Here is a 23,465-nt window from a genome sequence, read left to right as displayed (position 1 = left end):
CCTGAGGTACCTTCATCTTTCTAAGTCAAGTCCTACCAAAAGTCGCGCTTGGTGAATTATTCTCGTTTTGTTGTTCTTGTGGAAACAGCTTTGGAGTTACGGTAGAAAAATGCACCAAATGTTGGAGCTTCCTGGCTGTCATTTCTGGCACCTGGATTTCTCCTAGTGGCCAAAGAAATCATTTTTCCTGAATTTCAGCAAACCGAGAACGCCCGGCCTTGGAGTCGATGCTCCAGGTTTCGGCCCGTGGTGAAGTGCTGTTTTCCCAGATCAGGAAAAATAGAGGGTCGGCGACTTAATGACGAGAACAGCGCGGCCCCCGTTATCGTCCGCCGTATCCGAGAATCGCAGAACGGGGTGTTGTGCCCCGAAGGAAGACGGGCCGTCTCCCTAGAGCGATGAGAATTGGGCGTGGTCCCGATTTCGCGGTATTCCTTCCCCTTAGGAATGGACGTTGGCTCCAGATTCATTTTATGTTATTGCCTCATCGTCCTTATTTATTTAGTTGTTTTGCCCAGTACGGGATGTTCACCACAAACATCTGCAACTCCTCCTGTCCTCAAAGGAGTGTCAACTACAAGGCTTTGGCGGGGCCAGTCCTTTTTCCTCGCGACCTGCCTAGATGGGAAGGGGTCAAAGCGCCAGCCTCCTCGTTCTCATTCATTCAGTCAGTCATTCGGTCGTATTTATTGAGCGTTTACTATGCGCAGAGCGCTGGACTAAGCGCTTGGGAAGTACAGGTCGGCAAAATCTAGAGACGGTCCCTACCCCACAGCAGGCTCGCGGTCGAGAAGGGGGAGACAGACACCAAAACACGTAGACAGGTGTTTACCTTCTCGAGAAAGGGGTAGGAATGTCGGATCCGTGTCGGGAGCTGAATCCGAATGAAAAACTAAACCGGCCGTTGAAAACCTCAGCCGAAAGCTAGTTGTGGACAGGGAATGTGTCTGTTGTTATGTTGTACACTCCCAAGAGCTTTGCCCACTGTAAGCGCCCAATAAATGCGATTGAATGGACAAATGAATGAAAAGCGTGAACTTGTCTGGCAGAGGTGTGTGTAACAAAGAAAAATTCGATGGGGTTGCCGGAAATAGAAGTGAGGTTCTTTGGGTGGCCTCGGGTAAGGAGACTGAGGCAATTTAATGTTACGATTTGTTTGGCTGCTCTTTGGTACCTAAAAAGAATTGAAGGGAGTAGAATTTCCTTTTTTTTTTTTGCTGCTTCCTTTACCGGGAAGCGGTCAGTTTCAAAAAGCACAGTTTTTAGGTCTCAGGAGAACATGCAAGTCTCTGCGATGTTTTAACGAAGAAAATGTATTAATAATCCTATAGTCGGCTACTTTTTGGCAGCGTGATAACTAAATGCAGTCGCAGAGGGGCTTTAAGTGTTTTTTGTTCCAAATCATCGTATTTGCAGCTGTCACAAACGGTGACCCCGTTCAGACCTGTCGGGTCTCTGCCGTCTTCCGAGGCCCAGGTTGGCCTCGGGGTCTAGTGGTTTATTTCTACCTGGGGTTCGTGGAGGGTCCCGAGTCTTGGGGTACCTTCCGTTGTGGTGTGTGAAACCTCCTTGCCACAGGTGATATTCTTTCTGCGTTAGATTGGAAGGGTCTCCCGACCCTCTGCGGGACTCCTGAAGTGGAATGGCACCCTGTTTCCCCAGATATTTCCGTCACCGGTACTTATTGAGTACCTGGAGCACCGTGCTGAGCGCCTGGGAGAGTACGATCCGGTTGGCAGCCAGGATCCCGGCTCCACCGCTTGTCTGCCGTGTGACCCCGGACGAGTCACGTAGCTTCTGTGGGCCTCAGTTACCCCATCTATAAAATGGGGATTGAAACCGTCTGGGACAGGGCCTGCGTCTGAGCAGATTTAGTGCTTAGTACAGTGCCTGGCACATAGTAAGCGCTTAACAAATGCCACAGCCAGCCCTGCCCTCAAGGAGCTTACAGCCCAGTGGGGGAGACAGACTTCCTTAGCAAACCGTCAAATTAATAAACCGACGACGATAAGAGTTTTAGCCTGGGATTAGAAATAGACCTGGAATGTTACGGTTTTCCGTCACGAATGAATCTCGGTCTTTTGTTACGGTGCTTTTCCGGATGGGGCTCAGACCTTAACTGAGGGCTTAGTGATTAAAAAATGCTGTTTCAAAGGATTATTCTGAACGTGAGAGTAGTCATAACTGAGTTGTAGAATATGTCTGTAGTCAGACAGTGGTATTTATTGAACGCTTTGGTATGTGCAGAGCACTGTACTAAGCGCCTGGGAGAGTCCAACAGAGTTGGCAGACTTGTTCCCTTGACCATAGCAAGTTTATAATAATAATAATAATGGCATTTATTAAGTGCTTACTGTGTGCAAAGCACTGTTCTAAGTGCTGGGGAGGATACAAGGTGATCAGGTTGTCCCACGGAGGGGCTCACAGTCTTCATCCTCATTTTACAGATGAGGTAACTGAGGCCCAGGGAAGTTAAGTGACTTGCCCAAAGTCACGCAGCTGACAATTTGGCGGAGCCAGGATTTGAACCCATGACCTCGGACTCCAAAGCCCGGGCTCTTTCCACTGAGCCATGCTGCTTCTCTTACAGTCTAGAAGACCGTCCCAAAACAATGAAAGCTTCTTTAGCTTTTATTTGGATCTCGAGCCACCGCAAATCAATCTGTCAGTCCAACTTGTACTTCCCAAGCGCTTAGTACAGTGCTCTGCACACAGTAAGCGCTCAATAAATACGATTGAATGAATGAATGAATGAATGAGGAAGAAAAGAAATCTTTGTCGTTATCCGGGAAACCCATTTTCCTCTTGCGCTTCCGTAAATCGTTGACTGCTAGGCGTGATACTGAGCAACAGTCACGGAGCCTCACTAAATCAGAGGAGAGGAGGAGCTGAGGTGGTTGTGGTGGTGGTTGGAGGGGTGGGGGGGCGTCGAGGAGTTGAGGTACCCAGGCGCTTAGTACAGTGCTCTGCAACACAGTAAGTGCCCAGTAAGTACCATCGGTTGAGGCTGCTGTGCTGGGAAGGGTGAAAGAGGCTTCAGGAGAAAGTGGGCCTTGGGAAACGTGAGGAAGGAGATGCAGGAGGAGAACCTGGAGATCATCATCAATCGTATTTATTGAGCGCTTACTATGTGCAGAGCACTGTACTAAGCGCTTGGGAAGTACAAATTGGCAACACATAGAGACAGTCCCTACCCAACAGTGGGCTCACAGTCTAAAAGGGGGAGACAGAGAACAAAACCAAACATACCAACAAAATAAAATAGGATAGATATGTACAAGTAAAATAAATAAATAAATAGAGTAATAAATATGGAGGTGGCTGGTCTGGGTTTGTCACCCCGGCTCTTCTGTTATTTCTGCCCCATGTTTCCCTGGACTCTTTCTCTCAGTCCAGTCCCCCGCCAATGGACCATGTCTGATCAGATAATAATACTGATGCCATTTGTTAAGCGCTTGCCATGTGCAAAGCACTGTTCAAAGCACTGGGGAGGATACAAGGTGATCGGGTTGTCCCGCGTGGGGCTCACAGTCTTCATCCCCATTTTCCAGATGAGGTAACTGAGGCACAGAGAAGTGGAGTGATTTGCCCAAAGTCACCCAGCAGGCAAGTGGCAGAGCCGGGATTTGAACCCATGACCTCTGACTCCCAAGCCCGGGCTCTTTCCACTGAGCCAAGCTGCTTCTCTACAGCAGGATGTGTGGGAGTTTGGATAATAATACTGATGGCATTTATTAAGCACTTAACTATGTGCAAAGCACTGTTCAAGCTCTGGGGAGGATACAAGGTGATCAGGTTGTCCCGCGTGGGGCTCACAGTCTTCATCCCCATTTTCCAGATGAGGTAACTGAGGCACAGAGAACTGAAGTGCCTTGCCCAAAGTCACCCAGCTGACAAGTGGCAGAGCCGGGATTTGAACCCACGACCTCTGACTCCCACCCAAGCCCGGGCTCCTTCCACTGAGCCAAGCTGCTTCTCTACAGCAGGATGTGTGGGAGTTTGGATAATAATAATGATGGCATTTATTAAGTGCTTAACTATGTGCAAAGCACTGTTCAAAGCTCTGGGGAGGATACAAGGTGATCAGGTCGTCCCGCGTGGGGCTCACAGTCTTCATCCCCATTTTCCAGATGAGGTAACTGAGGCCCAGAGAAGTGAAGTGACTTGTCCAAAGTCGCACAGCTGACAAGTGGCAGAGCCGGGATTTGAACCCACGACCTCTGACTCCCAAGCCCGGGCTCCTTCCACTGAGCCAAGCTGCTTCTCTACGGCAGGGAGTGTGGGAGTTTGGATTGTCAGCCAACCCCTCATTCATTCATTCATTCACTCAATTGTATTTATTGAGCGCTTACTGTGTGCAGAGCACTGTACTAAGCGCTTGGGAAGTACAAGTTGGCAACATATAGAGACGGTCCCTACCCAACAACGGGCTCACGGGCCAGAAGAGGGAGAGAGACAATAAAACAAAACATGTAGACAGGTGACAGAACGTGAATATAACAGGAAGCCAGGCCGTCGTATTTACCGAGCGCTTACGGCATGCGGAGCGGCGTACTAATCAATCGTATTTATTGAGCGCTTACTGTGTGCAGAGCACTGTACTAAGCGCTTGGGAAGTACAAGTTGGCAACGTACTAAGCGCTTGGGAGAGAACAGCATGACAATAATGCCCGGATGAATGCTTTCGCACTCAGCCTGAAGCAGTTTGGACGTCGGGCGGCCCTTATTGACCACCTCCTCTCCTGTTTCTAGATGGAAACCTGATTGTACTGGTGGATCAACACGCCGCCCACGAGCGGGTTCGCCTAGAGCAACTTATTGCAGGTGAGGACCCAGGGACCCCGGCCTCAGAGGGGTCCAACGTGGCACCCCCCGGAAGGGTTTTCCGTGTCGCAGCCTGGGTGTGGAAGGGGGATCTAACCCTGAGAAGCAGCGTGATGAGGTGGATAGAGGCCGGGCCCGGGGCCTGATCCCAGCTCCGCCACCCGTCTGCTGTGTCACCTCGGGTAAGTCACTTCGCTTCTCTGGGCCTCATGCCGCTAATCTCCTCACCGTACCTCGTTCTCGCCTGTCTCGCCGTCGACCCCCGGCCCACGTCATCCCCCGGGCCTGGAATGCCCTCCCTCTGCCCATCCGCCAAGCTGGCTCTCTTCCTCCCTTCAAGGCCCTACTGAGAGCTCACCTCCTCCAGGAGGCCTTGGCAGTCTGAGCCCCCTCCTTCCTCTCCCCCTCCTCCACCTCTCCATCCCCCCCATCTTACTTCCTTCCCGTCCCCACAGCACCTGTATATATGTATATATGTTTGTACATATTTATTACTCTATTTATTTATTTATTTATTTTACTTGTACATATCCTATTTATTTTATTTTGTTAGTATGTTTGGTTTTGTTCTCTGTCTCCCCCTTTTAGACTGTGAGCCCACTGTTGGGTAGGGACTGTCTCTGTATGTTGCCAACTTGTACTTCCCAAGCGCTTAGTCCAGTGCTCTGCACACAGTAAGCGCTCAATAAATACGATTGATGACGATGATGATGATGATCTATAAAATAGGGATTAAGGCAGTGAGCGCCGTGCCCATTGGTACTTCCCAAGCGCTTATTGAGTAAGCACTCAATAAATACGATTGAATGAATGAATGAGTGAATGTGGGACTGTGTCCAACGTGATGACCTTGCATCTACCCCAGTGCTTAGAACAGTGCTTGGCACATAGTAAGCGCTTGAGACACCATCGTTATTATCTAGCAAGTAGAGTTCATTCACTCGGTCGTATCAATTAAGCGCTTACTGTGGGCAGAGCACTGTACTAAGCGCTTGGGAAAGTACAGTACGGCGGTAGTGACATTCCCCGCCCGCATGAGCTCGTGAAAATTTCCAGAAAACGGTAAGTCAAGCGTTTTTCCACACAGAGCCAAGAGGTGGGTGATCTAAATGGGGAACGCTAACTGACCCTCGGCCGGCCTGGGCCTCAGACCCCACCCCGGGTGGCCCGTGACCTCTTTTCCCATCTTTCGTAATCCTCGGGTTACAAACGATGGAAAGCAATGCGACTCAGCGCGCCGGTCAAAACAGCAGGGCCTTGGGACGTTTGGTCAGCCCACATTGAATCTGCCTCTCGGGGTGTGTCAGCAATCGCAGACCGGAGGCACTCAGGGAATGAAGCGTTTATTAAGCTTGGCGTTCACGTTGAAGCGTCAGGTGGCCAAACCAGGACTGAAGGGGATAATGACTCATCTCCCGGCTTGGGCCCCGCCATTCCAAATACTCCGGCAAGGCCGACTCTCTTCATTGGGGCCTCGCCGCCCCCCCAGCCGACCCTTTTCCGGAAAAGATGATGAAGTGAACGGGGATGAATCGGTGGAGACGTAGAAGGAAGATCCAGTAACGCGGCAGGTGCCGTTTTCGCCAGCTAGGCCTCTGTCTTAACGACGGAGTGGTCCCTTTTACACAAAAGAGGAAACTTGGTCCATCCCCGATGACTTTGGGGCCGAGAACTCATTCATTCGTTCATTCAGTCGTGTTTATTGAGCGCTTACTGTGTGCGGAGCACTGTACTAAGCGCTTGGGAAGTACAAGTTGGCAACATATAGAGACGGTCCCTACCCGACAGCGGGCTCACGGGCAGGAATTGATTACGGGGCCTGTGGTTAGCGAAGCGCCACTCACGCCGTCTCGTATGTGCTTAACAAGTTCCATAATTATTATTATTAAGCGCATAGTAAGCGCTTCATAATATGCATACTAAGTGCATAGAGAAGCAGCGTGGCTCAGTGGAAAGAGCCCGGGCTTTGGAGTCAGAGGTCATGGGTTCAAATCTCAGCTCTGCCAATTGTCAGCTGTGTGACTTTGGGCAAGTCACTTAACTTCTCTGTGCCTCAGGTACCTCATCTGGAAAATGGGGATTAAGACTGTGAGCCTGATTACCTTGTAGCCTCCCCGGCGCTTAGAACAGTGCTTTGCACATAGTAAGCGCTTAATAAATGCCATAATTATTATTATTATACTATATGCCAAGCACTGTTCTGAGCCCTGGGGTAGATACACGTTCATCAGATTGGATGCGGTCCCTGTCCCACGTGGGGCTCACAGTCTAAATAAAAGGGAGTAGGGTTGAATCCCCATTTTACAGATGAGGTAACTGAGGCACAGAGAAGTTAAGTGACTTGCCCAAGGTCAGTTGGTCCATCATATTTATTGAGCACTTTTTATGTGCAGAGCACTGTCATCATCGTCATCATCATCATCAATCGTATTTATTGAGCGCTTACTATGTGCAGAGCACTGTACTAAGCGCTTGGGAAGTGCAAATTGGCAACATATAGAGACAGTCCCTACCCAACAGTGGGCTCACAGTCTAAAAGGGGGAGACAGAGAACAAAACCAAACATACTAACAAAATAAAATAAATAGGATAGATATGTACAAGTAAAATAAATAAATAAATAGAGTAATAAATATGTACAAACATATATACATATATCCAGGTGCTGTGGGGAAGGGAAGGAGGTAAGATGGGGGGGATGGAGAGGGGGGCGAGGGGGAGAGGAAGGAAGGGGCTCAGTCTGTCCCAAGCCCTTGGGCGAGCGCAGTACGATAGAATTAGCAGACGTGTCCCCTGCCCCTAATGAGCTTACAGTCCGGGGAGGTCACACAGCAGACAACGTGGCAGAGCCGGGATCCGAACCCGGGTCCTCCGACTCCCAGGCCTGGGCTCTTTCCATTGGGCCACGCTGCTTTCTCGGCCCTCGCGGTCGTATTCTCCCCCCTCCCACCCCCCCGGAGGGCAGCGGGAGCGAACGGGATAGGGAATGAATGAGAATGCAGATTACAGAGAGGCTACTAAAATGAGTAAAGAAACTTTTCGGAAGATGATCAGAACCCCTGCCCCTGACGTTGAGTGCCCGCTCCCTGATACAGATTCAGGACGTCGCGTGGCTGGAAATTACCGGGTTTCTCTCCCGGGCTTGACCTGAGGCCGGTGACCATCCCCGTTCCGTGTTAGGCCGATGAGCTCTTTCTGGCCAACAGACTCGTATGAGAAGCGGCACCTCAAAGACGCTAGCCGGAGAAAGTTGCTCTCCTCCACTCTGATCCCACCGCTGGAGATCGTGGTCACCGAGGAGGAGAAAAGGCTCTTACGGTTAGTACCGTTCTTTGAATCCGACAGACTCGTTATCCCTTTATCTTTCCATGTCTGTTTTCCATGGTACTTAAGTGGTTACCGTGTGCCAGGCGTTGTTCTAAGCACTGGGGTTGATACAGGCTAATTGGATTGGACAAAGTCCATGTGTCACATGGGGCTCACGGTTTTACTCCCCATTTTACGGATGAGGGAACTGAGGCCCGGACAAGTGAAGTAATCAGAATAATAGTCATGGTATTTGTTAAGCGCTTACTATGTGCCAAGCACTGTTCTAAGCGCTGAGGTAGATACAAGGTAATCAGGTTGTCCCATATGGGGCTCACGGTCTCAATCCCCATTTTACAGATAATAATAATAATAATAATGATGATGGCATTTATTAAGCACTGACTAGGTGCAAAGCACTGTTCTAAGCGCTGAGGGGATACAAGGTGATCAGGTTGCCCCACGGGGGGCTCACAGTCAATCCCCATTTTACAGATGAGGGAACTGAGGCCCAGACAAGTGAAAGGACTCGCCCAAGGACACAAGTGGCTGGATTAGAACCCAGTTCTTTCGGTCTTCCCGGCCCAGACCGCAACCGCTAGGCCGCGCGGCTTCTCTGGAAGCTTATTCCAGGAGATAGCGTTTAAGACACTGTCATCCTTTCCTGGAACTGTCAGTGTTTACTACAACCGATGATATTGGTGGTTTACATATCCCGATGATATTCATTCAGTCGTATTTATTGAGCGCTTACTGTATGCAGAGCACTGTACTAAGCGCTTGGGAAGTAAAAATTGGCAACATATAGAGACGGTCCCTACCCAACAATGGGTTCACAGTCTAGAACATGGGCTCACAGTCTATGTGGTAAGAACTGGGCTAGATCAGCCGCCTTCAACACTGTGGACCACCCCCTTCTCCTCAACATGCTATCCAACCTTGGCTTCACAGACTCCGTCCTCTCCTTGTTCTCCTCTTATCTTTCTGGCTGTTCGTTCTCAGTCTCCTTTGCGGGCTCCTCCTCCCCCTCCCATCCCCTTACCGTAGGGGTTCCTCAAGGGTCAGTTCTTGGTCCCCTTCTGTTCTCGATCTACACTCACTCCCTTGGTGCCTTCATTCGCTCCCACGGCTTCAATTATCATCTCTACGCAATGACACCCAAGTCTACATCTCTGCCCCTGCTCTCTCTCCCTCCCTTCAGTCTCAAGTCTCCTCCTGCCTTCAGGACATCTCAATCTGGATGTCTGCCCGCCATCTAAAACTCAGTATGTCAAGACTGAACTCCTTATCTTCCCTCCCAAACCCTGCCCTCTCCCTGACTTTCCCGTCCCTGTAGACGGCACTACCATCCTTCCTGTCTCACAAGCCCGCAAACTTGGTGTCATCCTCGACTCCGCTCTCTCATTCACCCCTCACGTCCAATCCATCACCAAAACCTGCCGGTCTCACCTCCGCAACATCTCCAAGATCCTCCCTTTCCTCTCCATCCAAACCACTACCTTGCTGGTTCAATCTCTCATCCTATCCCGACTGGATTACTGCATCAGCCTCCTCTCTGATCTCCCATTCTCCTGTCTGTCCCCACTTCACTCTGCTGCCCGGATCATCTTTGTGCAGAAAAGCTCTGGGCATGTCACTCCCCTCCTCAAAAATCTCCAGTGGCCACCCGTCAACCTGCGGATCAAGCAGAAACTCCTCACTTTCAGCTTCACGGCTCTCCACTCACCTCACTCCCTCCTACCTCACCTTCCTTCTGTCCTTCTCCAGCCCAGCCCACACCCTCCGCTCCTCTGCCTCTAACCTCCTCACTGTACCTCATTCTCACCTGTCCCGCCATTGACCCCCGGCCCACATCCTTCCCCTGGCCCGGAATGCCCTCCCTCCACACATCTGCCAAGCTAGCTCTCTTCCTCCCTTCAAAGCCCTACTGAGAGCTCACCTCCTCCAGGAGGCCTTCCCAGACTGAGCCTCCTTTTTTCTCTCCTCCTCCCCATCCCCCCCACTTCCTTCCCCTCCCCACAGCACCTGTATATATATTTGTACAGATTGGTTACTCTATTTATTTTACTTGTACAGATTTACTGTTCTATTTATTTTGGTAATAAATAAATAGATGTGCTTATAGCTTTAATTCTATCCTGATGATTTTGACATCCGTCTCCATGTTTTGTTTTGTTGTCTGTCTCTCCCTTCTAGACTGTGAGCCCATTGTTGGGTAGGGACCGTCTCTATATGTTGCCGACTTGTACTTCTCAAGCGCTTAGTACAGTGCTCTGCACACAGTAAGCGCTCAGTAAATACGATTGAATGAATGAATGAATGCATTTCAGGTGGCATATAAAACCCTGGGAGCTGGGGAGGGACAGCTTTCGTAGTCCTCGTGAATCACTGGAAAAGATCTTTACTCACTCCCAGATAACAGGAACCATTAGAAACGGGAGGAAAAAGTCCCGTGATTCCTTGTTTCTGGAGTCCAATTTAGATTAACTACAGATCCATATATTCACCCTCAGTTAATTGAAATGCATTGTTTGGTTCCTGAAGCTTTTAGAGGGTTAAAAGAGGGTTTTTTTTTTTGCCAATTTGAAGTACTCCGGGCCCCTTGATTCGAAGCCAGGCTCTTTAAATACGGTCTGCAGAACAGTGCCCATAAACTATAATATATTAGCAAATTTCCAGGGAGGAAGGAAGGGAAATATTCCTGGAGCTTTGAAGTCCAGAAACACGAGGAAGGCGATATGCCCTCAGGGGGAAACGTGAGTCTAAAATCCCGAGGAGTCCTGTTACGACAGAGGCTCCAAACGATGCATTCAAAGTGGGATTTGACAAATCCCATGGTGAGAACTTGTCTGACGACCCCATCCGAATCCCTTCGCTTCAGGTACTGCCCCAGGAGCCTGGAGGATCTGGGTCTGGAATTAATATTTCCGGAGGACAGCGGCTCCCGGATCCTCGTGGAGAAGGTGCCGCTGTGCTTCATTGAGCGAGAAGCCAATGAGCTGCGTCGGGGAAGGGAGCCAGTGACTAAAATCATCGTGAAGGTGAGGCCTGGGTGCGAACTATGAGCTGAGCGCTTTTGGGGTAAGTCTGGCCCCGTGGTGATCTCCCTAGGAAAACCACTGGGATGGGAGAGGGGGTCACGGCTCAACTTGGCGCTGTTGTTCTCACCGACAGTCAGTCAGTAATACTGAGCACTGACTGTGTGCAGAACACAGTACTAAGCGCTCAGGAGCAGACGATATAATAGTTTTATACATCCATTCAGTTGTATTTATTGAGCGCTTCTTGTGTGCAGAGCACTGTACTGAGCGTATGGCAAGTCCAATTCAGCAACAGACAGAGACAATCCCTGCCCACACTGGGCCCACAGTATAGAAGCAGCATGGCCTAGTGGATAGGGCACCGTCCTGGGAGTCAGAAGGACCTGGGTTCTAGTCCTGCTCTGCCACTTGTCTGCCGTGTGACCTTGGGCAAGTCACTTCACTTCCCTGGGCGTCAGTTACCTCACCTGTGAAATGGAGATCAAGACTGTGAACCCCACGGGGGACATGGACTCTGACCAACCTGATTACCTCGTATCTGCCTCAGCGCTTAGAATGATGCCTGGCACATAGTCAGTGCTGAAAAGAGCCGGGGCTTTGGAGTCAGAGGTCATGGGTTCAAATCCCAGCTCCGCCAGTTGTCAGTTGTGTGACTTTGGGCAAGTCACCTCACTTCTCTGTGCCTCAGTTACCTCATCTGTAAAATGGGGATTAAGACTGTGAGCCCCCTGTGGGACAACCTGATTATCTTGTAACCTCCCCAGTGCTTAGAACAGTGCTTTGTACATAGTAAGCGCTTAATAAATGCCATCATCATTATTATTAACAAATACCATAAATATATATATATATATATATATAAAGGCCGAACTCGTGCTCCCTTAAATATATATATACTTATGTAATATATATATATATTTACATATATATATATATATAAAACAGACACATTCCCTGCCCACAACAAGCTTTCAGTCTGGTTGAGAAGACAGCTTCTGCCACCCTCTCAAGCAGAAATCTTTGTCCCGTTTAGTTCTCTAGGACTCTCTTCCCCCCACCACCCCGTCCCCGGCCTTTATAAGAAGAAGAAAGAAAAAAGCCTCTTCCAATTACTGGACTGATAAGATCAGTAGGGACCTTTTAATGTTATCCAGTCTCCTTGACTGTCAGACCAGAAGACTGAAACACCAGCCCCAACTGAGTGCAGTTCAATTTGAAACAAAACACAGCGTTCGGAAAGTCTCCAGCCTGGGAAACCAGGCTGATTGGAAGTGATTTTTGGTTCTTTGGTTGCGGTTGAATTTTCAAGGGTCCGGTGTGGTATTCATTTCAGAAGTGGAGTAGAGCTTTGCATCCTGACTTTATTGACCGTCTCTGAAGCGGATCACTAGCAGAGTCCCTCCCTAAAAGTCTGCCCTGCCACAGAGCCCGGTCGAACATGACTTAATATGAACCAGGCCTTAAAATATCCTGAGCACTGTGTAGAACAGGAATGGACATTTATCCATCCCCCTGGGCTGGCGGCTTAAATTTTACCATCAGATGGAACACGATACGCGGGAGGATTAGAACATTATCGGGGGAAGTTTTCTGGAAGCCCTGTTTCACTGGGTTTCGTGAGAGAGTTAACCATCCCCGGTCATATTTCCTTTTAGCATTTGTGTCTCCTTGTGGGAATGACAAGGCCGTGATCTTTACAGGGTTTCTACCAGGAGGCCCTTAGTAACCAAGCTGAGGGAGGAAGTATTTCATGTTGGAAATTCTCTGAGTTTTGGGAGGAAAAATGGTGTGCGTGTTTGGGTGGAGATGGGACAGGTGTGCGCCTGCCGTCCTCGGTCGGGGAGGAGAAAGAAGAGACACGGTGAGGAGGATTTAAGGGAGCACGAGTTCGGCCTCGAAACCTCACCCCGCCCCCAGGCATAGTGTAAAAGCCGCCACCCTCTCCTCACATCTGGGGAGAGAGAATCTGGAACCGATAAGTCCATCACAGAGGCCGTCCGGCTCGCCCTTGAGTGGAACGGAGGGACTCCTGGCAGCCCTGTGATGTCTGGTTTGCTGGGAGATGCGGGTCTTCCCCAGCCTGTGGGGCCCGATGGTAGGGAAGAGCCTCGGCTGGGCCCCTAGGGAAACGTGTCGGTAGCCGTGTCACCGAACAAAGAAACCTTCTGGGTTTTGAACAGAGGATGATAGCGTTTGCGCCGTGTCTCAGAGCAGCACTCTCTCCGGTAGTCAGAAACACGTAAACTCCAGAGGCCGCTCAGATTGGTAGCAAGAAATAGTGTTTCGCGTGCAGTCTATGAAGTTTATTTGCAAATAAATACAGGCAGGGAAACGCTGTCGACAGGAGTCTGCCAAGGACGTGTTGTTGTGGCCAGAGTGGAACACAACATTCAACAGGAAAATGCTTTTGAAAATTGAAATTTTAAGCTGAAGAAGGAGGGTTGCCAGGAAACGCTTGTGGGAACTTGGGCCTGTGTCTTAAGCGAGTGTTAGGTTAAGTAGGCTTGTGTTTCGTGATTTTCGGTGAGTTGTTCCAAGTTGTTAGCCTTGTTCTAACTGCCCTTTGGTCAAAAATCTCCACGACATTTAATATCGGCCGGATTTCGACAGCCACTTAGTTAGAAAATCCCTTCGGCCAGTGGGAACCGTCTCTGGATTGAGACTCGATGGGAACTCTAGACTGTAAATTCTTGGGGGGCAGGGAGCCTATCTGCCATTTCTGTTGTATCATGTTCTCCCAACTCCTTAGTACAGTGATCCTTTAAAAAAAACATCAAGACGAACTTTGAGAGGGTTTTACATTCAGAAGCGTTGTAATCCTCCATTAATCTGCACTCGGCTTTTCCTCTCCGCATTCCTGAGAAGCTTTTCAGAAAGGTTCTCCTTTTTATCTGGTGAGGAAAGAGAAACTCGGGTAGCGATATTTCCTAATCACCAAACAAGTCATTTCGACAGTGGCCAAGTTTAAGGACTTCTTGAGGCTACTGATGCTTTGAGAAGGCAAAGAATGGATGAAAGAAATGCCGTGAAGTAGCGAAGCCACATCTGATTTGATCCTCTTTTGTATCTCGCTCTCCAGGAACTCATTCGAGAACAAGTGGAGGTGAGCAGTTCTCTTGATGCGGGGAAGCAGCGGGGGGTTTCAGTCGCTCTTTTTCCCGTCACTGAAGACTCTGCTTGGCTCCCCCCACCGCTTTCAGCTCCTGCGAACCACGGGAGGAGCCCAGGCGACTTTGCCGTCGACCATCCAGCAGGTGTTGGCCTCACAGGCTTGCCACGGTAAGACGGCGGACCTCCGCAGGTCCCTCGCCCTCCCCCCGAGGAATCCTGAAATCCCCGCCTTCTATATCCAGAGCCCGTCAGGAGCATCGTGATCCTGAGGGCTAGGAAAGGTAAGACCCAAATCCCCGGTTTCTTCCGAGGTCCCTGGAACCGACAGGCCCCATCAAGTCCCCCAAAGCATCCCACGAAACACGTTGCCGTGTCCTGCCCGATCTCTGCGAGGAAACATTTGTAACTCAGCCGGATTAGGATCGGCATCCAACATCCCCCCCGGTACATGCCGTAACGTTTCCCTCTTGTTTCTCCTCAGGAGCCATTAAGTTTAACGACACCCTGAGCCTAGAAGAAAGCTGCCGGCTTATCGAAACTCTATCCTGGTGTCATCTGCCCTTCCAGTGTGCCCACGGGAGACCTTCCATGCTGCCTCTGGCAGATTTAGACCATATGGAAGAAGAAAAACAGGTACACTTAGTCAGCGACAAGCAGTTAGACTAAGAATGGGAAACAGGAGGAAGCAACCGGATTTCCCCTGAGGTTTATCTTCTCCTCTTCCCTGGACCACGCGAACTTAGCCCCTAGTCTGAGTTAGGTTTAAAACTTATAAATAGGAAGAGAGAGAGAGAGGTGGTGGGAGGAGGAAAGTAATAAACTTTGGACTCCCTCCCACCGCCCCTCTTAGAGCTTCAGTTTCCTGAGTACAGAATGATGCTGAGATTTAAGTAGTGGCAAATGGGCCTTGAATTGCTTAAGATGAGCCCGGGTAGATACGTACGTGCCCTTAATTTCCGATGCCAAGCTGGCTTGAGTCTTAATGGGCTATGGCATCTCTGTATGTTGCCAACTTGTACTTCCCAAGCGCTTAGTACAGTGCTCTGCACACAGTAAGCGCTCAATAAATACAATTGATTGATTGATTGATTGGTCCCTAAGGCTGCAGGGATTTTTCTAGAAATGCAGCAAACCAAGCTTTGGTAAAATTGGGCGTGAGCTTGTGAATGTTTTCGTAGGCCCCGCTGTGATGTGTGGCCCAGTGGCTAGAGCCCGGGCCTAGGAGTCAAAGGGACCTGGGTTCTAATCCCAGCTCCGCCACTTACCTGCTGGGTGACCTTGGGCAAGTCACTTCAGTTCTCCTTGCCTCGGTTCCCTCAGCTGTAAAACGGGGATGAAGACCGTGACCCCCGCGTAGGACACGGGCTGTGTCCCGCCTGATTAGCTTGTGTCTACCCCGGTGTTTAGCACGGGACCTGCCCCTTCTAGACTGTGAGCCCACTGTTGGGTAGGGACTGTCTCTATATGTTGCCAACTTGTACTTCCCAAGCGCTTAGTACAGTGCTCTGCACACAGTAAGCGCTCAATAAATACGATTGATTGATTGATTGCCATGTAGTAAGTGCTTAACAAACTCCATAAACCAAAACAAAACTTCAATGGAGAAGTCAGCTCACGGCGTTTCCAGACTGCCTTTGTGATCATTAGAACAGGGCCTCAATTAAGAGTTCTGGTGTACATATTCAAAGAAAGCTGACAAGATCTCTTGGCCAGATTACCACTCATGACGACAGTAATGCAATAAAGACGCCAAATGGTTTAAATTAAGAGAGCATTTTCTGTCTTCATTATAATCTTAAATGGAACAGAACATGGGAGTGTTTTCGGAATGTCCAAGGTGCTGCTTCCCCGGATCTTTTCCTGGTTTTGGAGGACGGTAAAACTCTCCTTTAGTAATAACAACCGAATTTGTTAAGCTTCTCCCGTGGACAAAGGACCGTCCTAAGTGCCGGAGGAAAAATACACATGGTGAGACTTAAACCGCTTACTGGTCCCCAAGGGGCTATAAATAAGTCGGGGAGGGTTGGCAACATTCATTCATTCAGTCAGTCGTATTTATTGAGCACTTACTGTGTGCAAAGCACTGTGCTAACCACTTGGGAGGTACAAGTCGGCAACATATAGAGATGGTCCCTACCTACCCAACAACGGGCTCACGGTCTAGAAGGGGGGCACAGACAACAAAACAAAACATGTAGACAGGTGTCAAAATCAGAATAAATAGAATTATAGCTATCTGTACATCATTAAAAAAATAGAGTAGTAAATATGTGCAAGTAAAATAAATAGAGTAATAAATCTGTACAAATATATACAAGTGCTGTGGGGAGGGGAAGGAGGTAGGGCAGGGGGTTGGGGAGGAGGAGAGGAAAAAGGGGGCTCAGTCTGGGAAGGCCTCCTGGAGGAGGTGAGCTCTCAGTAGGGCTTTGAAGGGAGGAAGTGAGCTAGTTTGGTGGATGTGTGGAGGGAGGGCATTCCGGGCCAGGGGGAGGACGTGGGCTGGGGGTCGACGGCGGGACGGGAGAGAACGAGGCACAGTGAGGAGGTTAGCGGCAGAGGGAGCGGAGGGTGCGGGCTGGGCGACAGACCCAGGAGGACGAAGTTGAAACAGTAAAAGCACAAAAACAACATAAAAACGAGGAAAATAAGTCGCAGTAGGATAGCGTGGCTAAAGGGAAGCAGAGGTCCGGGAGGCCAAAGTTCACAGCTGCCGCCACAGCAACCCCACAACCTTTCCAGGCTTCTAAAATCTGTGCAGGCCCCAACCAGCTGCTGCTGCTAAAAGTCCCTCCCGGCCGTCGGGCTACTTCTCTCCTCCTGTTGAATCATCCTCTAATCCTGTTCTCTTTCGGCAGCCGAGACCCAACATGGCTAGACTTCGCAAGATGGCCCGAGCCTGGCATTTGTTTGGAAAACCGGCGATCCGTGGTCAAAGCCAAAGTCAACAGCCACCTCAGGAACCACCGTGAAGGCAGAATCTCCAGACGGTTGGATTCTCACACAGCCAGAACTTCCCGGCTCGGTACCTTATCAACTGTTTCTTCCAAAACCAAGATGTGATTATTTATTAAATATTAGCGGTAGGGCAGTGAGAAGTGGTGGGCACGGGGCCGCCGTCCAGAAATGGCTTCAGACGCACAGGGCGTTTGATATGATTCTGCTCTGAGCTGGAAGCTGTCGGGCCTGAAGATCGGCCGTGGGAAAACGTACGTGCTCACTCACCGTCTACAGAACCCCACATTTCGTCGTTTTGAAAGCAATCTCCCTTCAATCTTCTTTTTCTTTACCGTTTGTTTTCATTTAACTTGCATTTGTGACGTCTGTGTATCCCTCACCCCTCTGGAAGTGGTCGCCCTGGACCCTGTGGCCAACTTGCCAGTTTTGTGCCCACCCCTGGACTTCTCAATTTCCTCTCCGTCCTTACCGGCTCCCCATGTTTCTTCTCGCATTCCAAATCTCAAACTGTATTCTCTTCCCTCCCACAGCGTGTTTCCGGAGTCCTCCACCCTACCCGCTAATAATAATAACGATCGTAAAAAGGAATCGTGGTGTTTGTTGTGGGCTAAATACTGTGCTAAGCGCCGGAGCAGATTCGGGGGCATCGGGTCGGACTCGGTCCCCGACCCTCAAGGGGTTCCCGGCCTGTAGGAGGGGGAACAGGGATCGACTCCCCATTTCACAGATGAGGAAACTGAGGCCAGAGAAATTAAGTGACGCGCTCAAAGGCTCACCCAGCAGGCAAGTGGCAGAGCCGGGATCGGAACCCAGGTCCTCGGACTCCCAAGGCCCAGGCTCTTTCTGCCAGGCCACGCTGCATTTTAAAGGAAAGTCGGAGGTGAGCCTTGGGCAAATGGAAGTTCATTCACTCATTCATTCAATCATATTTATTGAGCGCTTACTGTGTGCAGAGCACTGTACAAAGCGCTTGGAAAGTACAATTCAGCAGGAGGTTAGACAGCGAAGATCAAGAGGCTGTGGGCGAGACCGTGCGTTTTCTAGGCGCTACAACTGAGGCAGCAGAGGTCCCATCTGCCTTCTTGAATGATGTTGGAAAAAAGTTTACAGGTTTTCAGACAGGCCCAGTCGATTAGTAACCTTACCCGTAAATCTGGCTAACGAGAGTGAGATTGCAATACGGTTTGAACACGAATCTTTCCTGACTTACCGCCTTAAATATGACCTTCACAGCCTCTCGCTGCAATGCAGTGGAAGGAGTTGCATTTATCTTCCTGTTATGTTGTACAGGAAACAAACACGTATTTGTGTTGGACGAGTTCACTTCAGGAGCATTTGCCCATTAGACCTGGTGTGAACCTTGGGATTGCTGTCAAGCATCTAGTTTATGTTGGTGCCAAGTAGGTCTGAGGGAGAGTTTTAATTTGCTTTAACTTTTCTAGGGATTCCTGCACTTAGGCTCTCAAATGATAGTAGCTCCCTCCCGAAAGAACGACAACTCTTGTTGCGATTGTTATCCCGTTCCTTGTTTTCCGAGAATCCCACCATAAGCAGAGGCTTCAGAAAATTCCAATTCCTCTACCCCTAATTCGTTCTCACCACACTCAGCAAAGTTAAGTTGTCTGAGGAAGGAGATTCTTGTGTTTCTCTCATTAATCCTCCCTTTGTCAAACCACCTGTTGACAGGAAGCTCTCTCTAAACTGAGCCTTTCCCATTGCATTTTAAGACCATTTCTTGGCATTTTTCCCTTCTAGACCAGTTGCCTGCTAGCTCTGTTGGATTGTACTCTCCCAAGCGCTTGGTACAGTGCTCTGCCTATAGTAAACGCTCAGTAAATACCATTGGTTAATTGATTCCCGTATGCCCTTAGTGGGTTTGATCAGCTTTTTGTTACCTGGCGAGAAACCTGACTATTGACAACGATGAAATTTGTCCGTTTTCAGAATTTTGTAGAGTCTCATTTTAGGGCGCTTCACCCTCCAAGTAAGACTGTTGAAAAATGAAGCCAGTCTTTCTTTTTTAAAAAATAAGCATTTCTCCAGCTCATAGGCAGTTTGAAAAGCCCACCCTCGAGAAGCCGAATCTCAAACAGCAGCAGAGAGCAGAGGTAACGTGGATAACTGAAATCTGAAAACTGGGGGTGAGTGCCCTTTTTCTTTCCCTCTTTCTCCTCCTGCTCTGCCCCCCACCCCATTTGTCTATAAAGCAGCTATAACCTGATACCCCACCGGCCTTAGAGAGGCTAGTAGGCTGCCCAAGCTGTAGTCCCGTTCGTCGCTGTGGGCGCCGGGCCAGAGCCGGGAGAGGAAGACGTGGATTCTGGAGATGTGAAGATGGTAGCGGAAGGATTTGGTCATAATAATGATGGTATTTGTTAAGCGCTCACTATGTGCAAAGCACTGTTCTAAGCGCTGAGCACTGTTCTAATTTGGTGATGGGATACGCCGGTGGAAGGAGAGAGATGAATCAGGGATAATGCCAAGGTTGCGGGCCTGTAGCCGGGGAGGACAGTGGAAGAGGGTCATAGAGGCGTGTGGACATTTGCCGTAGGTATATTCATTCATTACATCGTATTTGTTGAGCGCTAACTGTGTGCACAGCACTGGACTAAGCGCTTGGGAAGTCCAAGTTGGCAACATATAGAGACGGTCCCTACCCAACGACGGGCTCACAGTCTAGAAGGGGGAGACAGACAACAAAACGAAACGTGTGGACCAGGTGTCAAGTCATCAGAATAAATAGAGATAAAGCTAGATGCGCATCATTAACAAAATCAATAGAATAGTAAATATGTACAAGTAAAATAAATAGAGTAATAAATCTGTACAAACATATACAGGTGCTGTGGGGAGGGGAAGGAGGTAGGGCGGGGGGGATGGGGAGGAGGAGAGGAAAAAGGGGGCTCAGTCTGGGAAGGCCTCCTGGAGGTGGTGAGCTCTCAGTAGTATACCCAAGAAGGTGGCCATATGATCCATGTTTTGGACTCCTGAGGAGTAAAGTTTTTTTTTTCTTTTAGAAGATGACCCTCCTATGACCCAAAGCCGGACAAGCATCCTAGGTGTGGACACAGCTATCTAAAGAAGCGGGCTTAGATATCCACCAGCCTCTAGGGTACGTCTAATAATAATATGTATTATTACGTGCTTCCAGGCGCTGAGGTAACCCAAGGTAATCATGACCCGTTCCGCGCAGAACCCCCGGTCTAAGAGGTACGGGTATTTTATCCCTATTTTACAGATGAGGAAAGTGAATCGCACGGAGCAGGTCAGTGGTGGAGCTGGGACTAAATAATAACAATAATAATGGTACTTGTTAAGCACTTACTATGTGCCGAGCACTGTTCTAAGCACTGGGGTAGTTAGTTGATCAGGTTAGACACAATCCCTGTCCCTCGAAATAATAATAATGATAGCATTTATTAAGCGCTTACTATATGCCAAGCACTGTTCTAAGCACTGGGGAGGTTACTAGGTGATCAGGTTGCCCCACGGGGGGCTCACAGTCTTAATCCCCATTTTACGGATGAGGTAACTGAGGCCCAGAGAAGTTAAGCGCTCAATAAATGCCATCATTATTATTATTATTAAGTGACTAGCCCAAAGTTAGACTGTGAGCCCACTGTTGGGTAGGGACTGTCTCTACGTGTTGCCAATTTGTACTTCCCAAGCGCTTAGTACAGTGCTCTGCACATAGTAAGCACTCAATAAATACGATTGATTGATTGATTGATTGATTACACAGCTGGCAATCGGTGGAGCCGGGATTTGAACCCATGACCCCTGACTCCAAAGCCCGGGCTCTATCCACTGAGCCACGCTGCTTCTCGTAGGGCCCCAACTCTTAATCCCCATTTTCCAGATGAGGTAAGTGAGGCCCAGAGAAGCGAAGTGACTTGCCCGAGGTCACACCGCAGGCGTGTGATGGAGCCGGGATTAGAACCCAGGTCCTTCTGATTCCCAGGCCCGGGCTGGAGCCACTAAGCCACGCTACTTCCCGCTAACCCCATCTCTCTCGCTCACACACGCAGAACCTAGGAGCCCCAAATCCCAGCTCGGGGCTATTTCCAGCGTGTGACGCCGCTGATGCCGCCACACTGCCTTGACATCTAGCCTGTACGCTCGTCCTCTAGACTGTAAGCTGAGAACACATCTACCAACTGTTTTCTTGCGCTCTCCCAAGCGCTCAGTACAGCGCTTTCCATCCAGGAAGAGCTCAGTAAATACAACAGATTCATTGACAGGGCAGAGGTGGCTTTGACTCTGCCCATGTGCCACCATCTCTGAAAAATGAAGTTGCTCTGAGGAAATCTACTTTGAAGTGGCAGTTCACCTCCTGTGCCGGTTAATCCCAAATTGTACTGTACCTACCCCAGTGCTGAGCAGAGTAAGTACATTCAATTGTATTTCATTCATTCATTCAGTCATATTTATTGAGCGCTTACTGTGGGCAGAGTACTGTACTAAGCGCTTGGGAAGTACAAGTCGGCAACATATACAGTCCTTACCCAAAAACGGGCTCACAGTCTAAAAGGGGGAGAGCGCTTATCGCCTATTGAGCATTTATCGTGTGCGAAGCACTGTACTAAGAGCTTGGGAGAGTACAGTAGAACCGTGAGCCCACTGTTGGGTAGGGACTGTCTCTGTATGTTGCCAATTTGTACTTCCCAAGTGCTTAGTACAGTGCTCTGCACATAGTAAGCGCTCAATAAATACGATTGATGATGAACAATAAACAGACCCGTTCCCAGCCCACAGCGAGCTCACAGTGTAGGCTTATTCATTAAGTCTGGATCCGGTTCGCTATGAGAGACAATCTCCCGCATTCCCAGCCGTTTTGAACATGTTTTGGAAAAATGGCTGTACATAATCCACTGAGGGAGGTCAAACAGCAGTTTTAACCATAAGGGCACAGTGGGGTGGTGTCTGCCAGACTGTAAACCTTTTGAGGGTAGGGGTTGTTTTATTCTATATGCTTAATTCAGGGGTCTGCACCTAGTAAGCCCTCAATAAATACCGCTGACTGATTGATTGACAAGAGGGACGGGGCTTGGGAATGGCGGGAAGGCTTTGACGAGCTAACAGAGTCGGAAAGTCCTGCCCCGGAACTCTTAGTTCTTTCCAACCCTGCGCAGAGACTCTCCGGTCTTGACGGAGCAAACCTGGATGAGCGAGGCAGATGATCCAGCCGAAAAGGCTGGGGGGATGCCAGTCCATCAGCAGCTCCGCCACTTGTCTGCCGTGTGACCTTGGGCAAGCCACTTCACTTCTCTGGGCCTCAGTTACCTCATCTGTAAAATGAGGGTACGAGCCCCAACCTGATTACCTCGTATCCACCCCAGTGCTTAGAACAGTGCGTGGTACATAGTAAGCGCTTAACAAATGCCGTAGTTATGATTATTATTAGAAGAAACGTGGCCTAGTGGATAGGGATTCATTCGTTCATTCAGTCGTGTTTATTGAGCGCTTACCGTGTGCAGAGCACTGTGTTAAGCACTTGGAAAATACAATTGGGCAACAGATAGAGACAATCCCGACCCAACGACGGGCTCACAGTCTAGAAGGGGGGAGACGGACAACGAAACAAAACAAATAGGCATCAATAGCATCAAAACAGATCAAGAAGAGAAGCAGCGTGGCTCAGTGGAAAGAGCCCGGGCTTTGGAGTAAGAGGTCATGGGTTCAAATTCCGGCTCCACCAATTGTCAGCTGTGTGACTTGGGGCACGTCCTCTGTGCCTCGGTTACCTCATCTGTAAAAGGGGGATTAAGACTGTGAGCCCCCCCGTGGGACAACCTGATCACCTTGTAACCTTCCCAGCGCTTAGAACAGTGCTTTGCACATAGTAAGCACTTAATAAATGCCATTGTTATTATCATTTGGACCTGTGTTCTCATCCCCTGACCAACACTTAGCTGCTGGGTGACCTTGGACAAGTCTCTTCACTTCTCTGGGCCTAAGCTGTAAAGTAGGACTGTGAGCCCCGTGTGGGATGTGGACTGTGTCCAACCGGATTACTTTGTATCTACCCCAGCACTTAGTACGATGCCTGGCACATAGTATGTGCTTAACAAATACCATAAAAAAATAGCATTTACTGGGGGCTTATTCTGTGCAGAGCACAGTGCTAAACACTTGGGAAAGTCCAATATTGCCCCCATAGCTGGAAACAACTATTTAGGGTAATGGTGCCCATCAATCCCAACAACCTCCAGGAGGCCTTCATGGGCA

At 49.4% G+C, this 23,465-nt stretch overlaps 1 protein-coding gene across 1 annotated transcript in view; it reads left to right on the top strand.

Annotated features, from left to right (window-relative positions):
- MLH3 (mutL homolog 3) overlaps positions 1-17,818 on the top strand; it is a 33,876-nt gene extending 16,058 nt beyond the window's left edge. Inside the window, exons 6-12 of the mRNA XM_038765607.1 lie at positions 4,753-4,824; positions 8,031-8,142; positions 11,012-11,171; positions 14,251-14,274; positions 14,372-14,450; positions 14,764-14,915; positions 17,138-17,818. Coding sequence (XP_038621535.1) covers positions 4,753-4,824; positions 8,031-8,142; positions 11,012-11,171; positions 14,251-14,274; positions 14,372-14,450; positions 14,764-14,915; positions 17,138-17,251 — 713 coding nt within the window. The 3' untranslated portion in view covers positions 17,252-17,818. The remainder of the gene's footprint in view (positions 1-4,752; positions 4,825-8,030; positions 8,143-11,011; positions 11,172-14,250; positions 14,275-14,371; positions 14,451-14,763; positions 14,916-17,137) is intronic.
- Positions 17,819-23,465: the final 5,647 nt, after the last annotated feature.

The sequence above is a fragment of the Tachyglossus aculeatus genome, chromosome 23 (genome assembly GCF_015852505.1).
Source record: "Tachyglossus aculeatus isolate mTacAcu1 chromosome 23, mTacAcu1.pri, whole genome shotgun sequence".
NCBI classification, from domain to species: domain Eukaryota; kingdom Metazoa; phylum Chordata; class Mammalia; order Monotremata; family Tachyglossidae; genus Tachyglossus; species Tachyglossus aculeatus.
The sequence above is the reverse complement of the archived record's forward strand: the minus strand, read 5'-3'. Positions and strand labels throughout refer to the sequence as shown.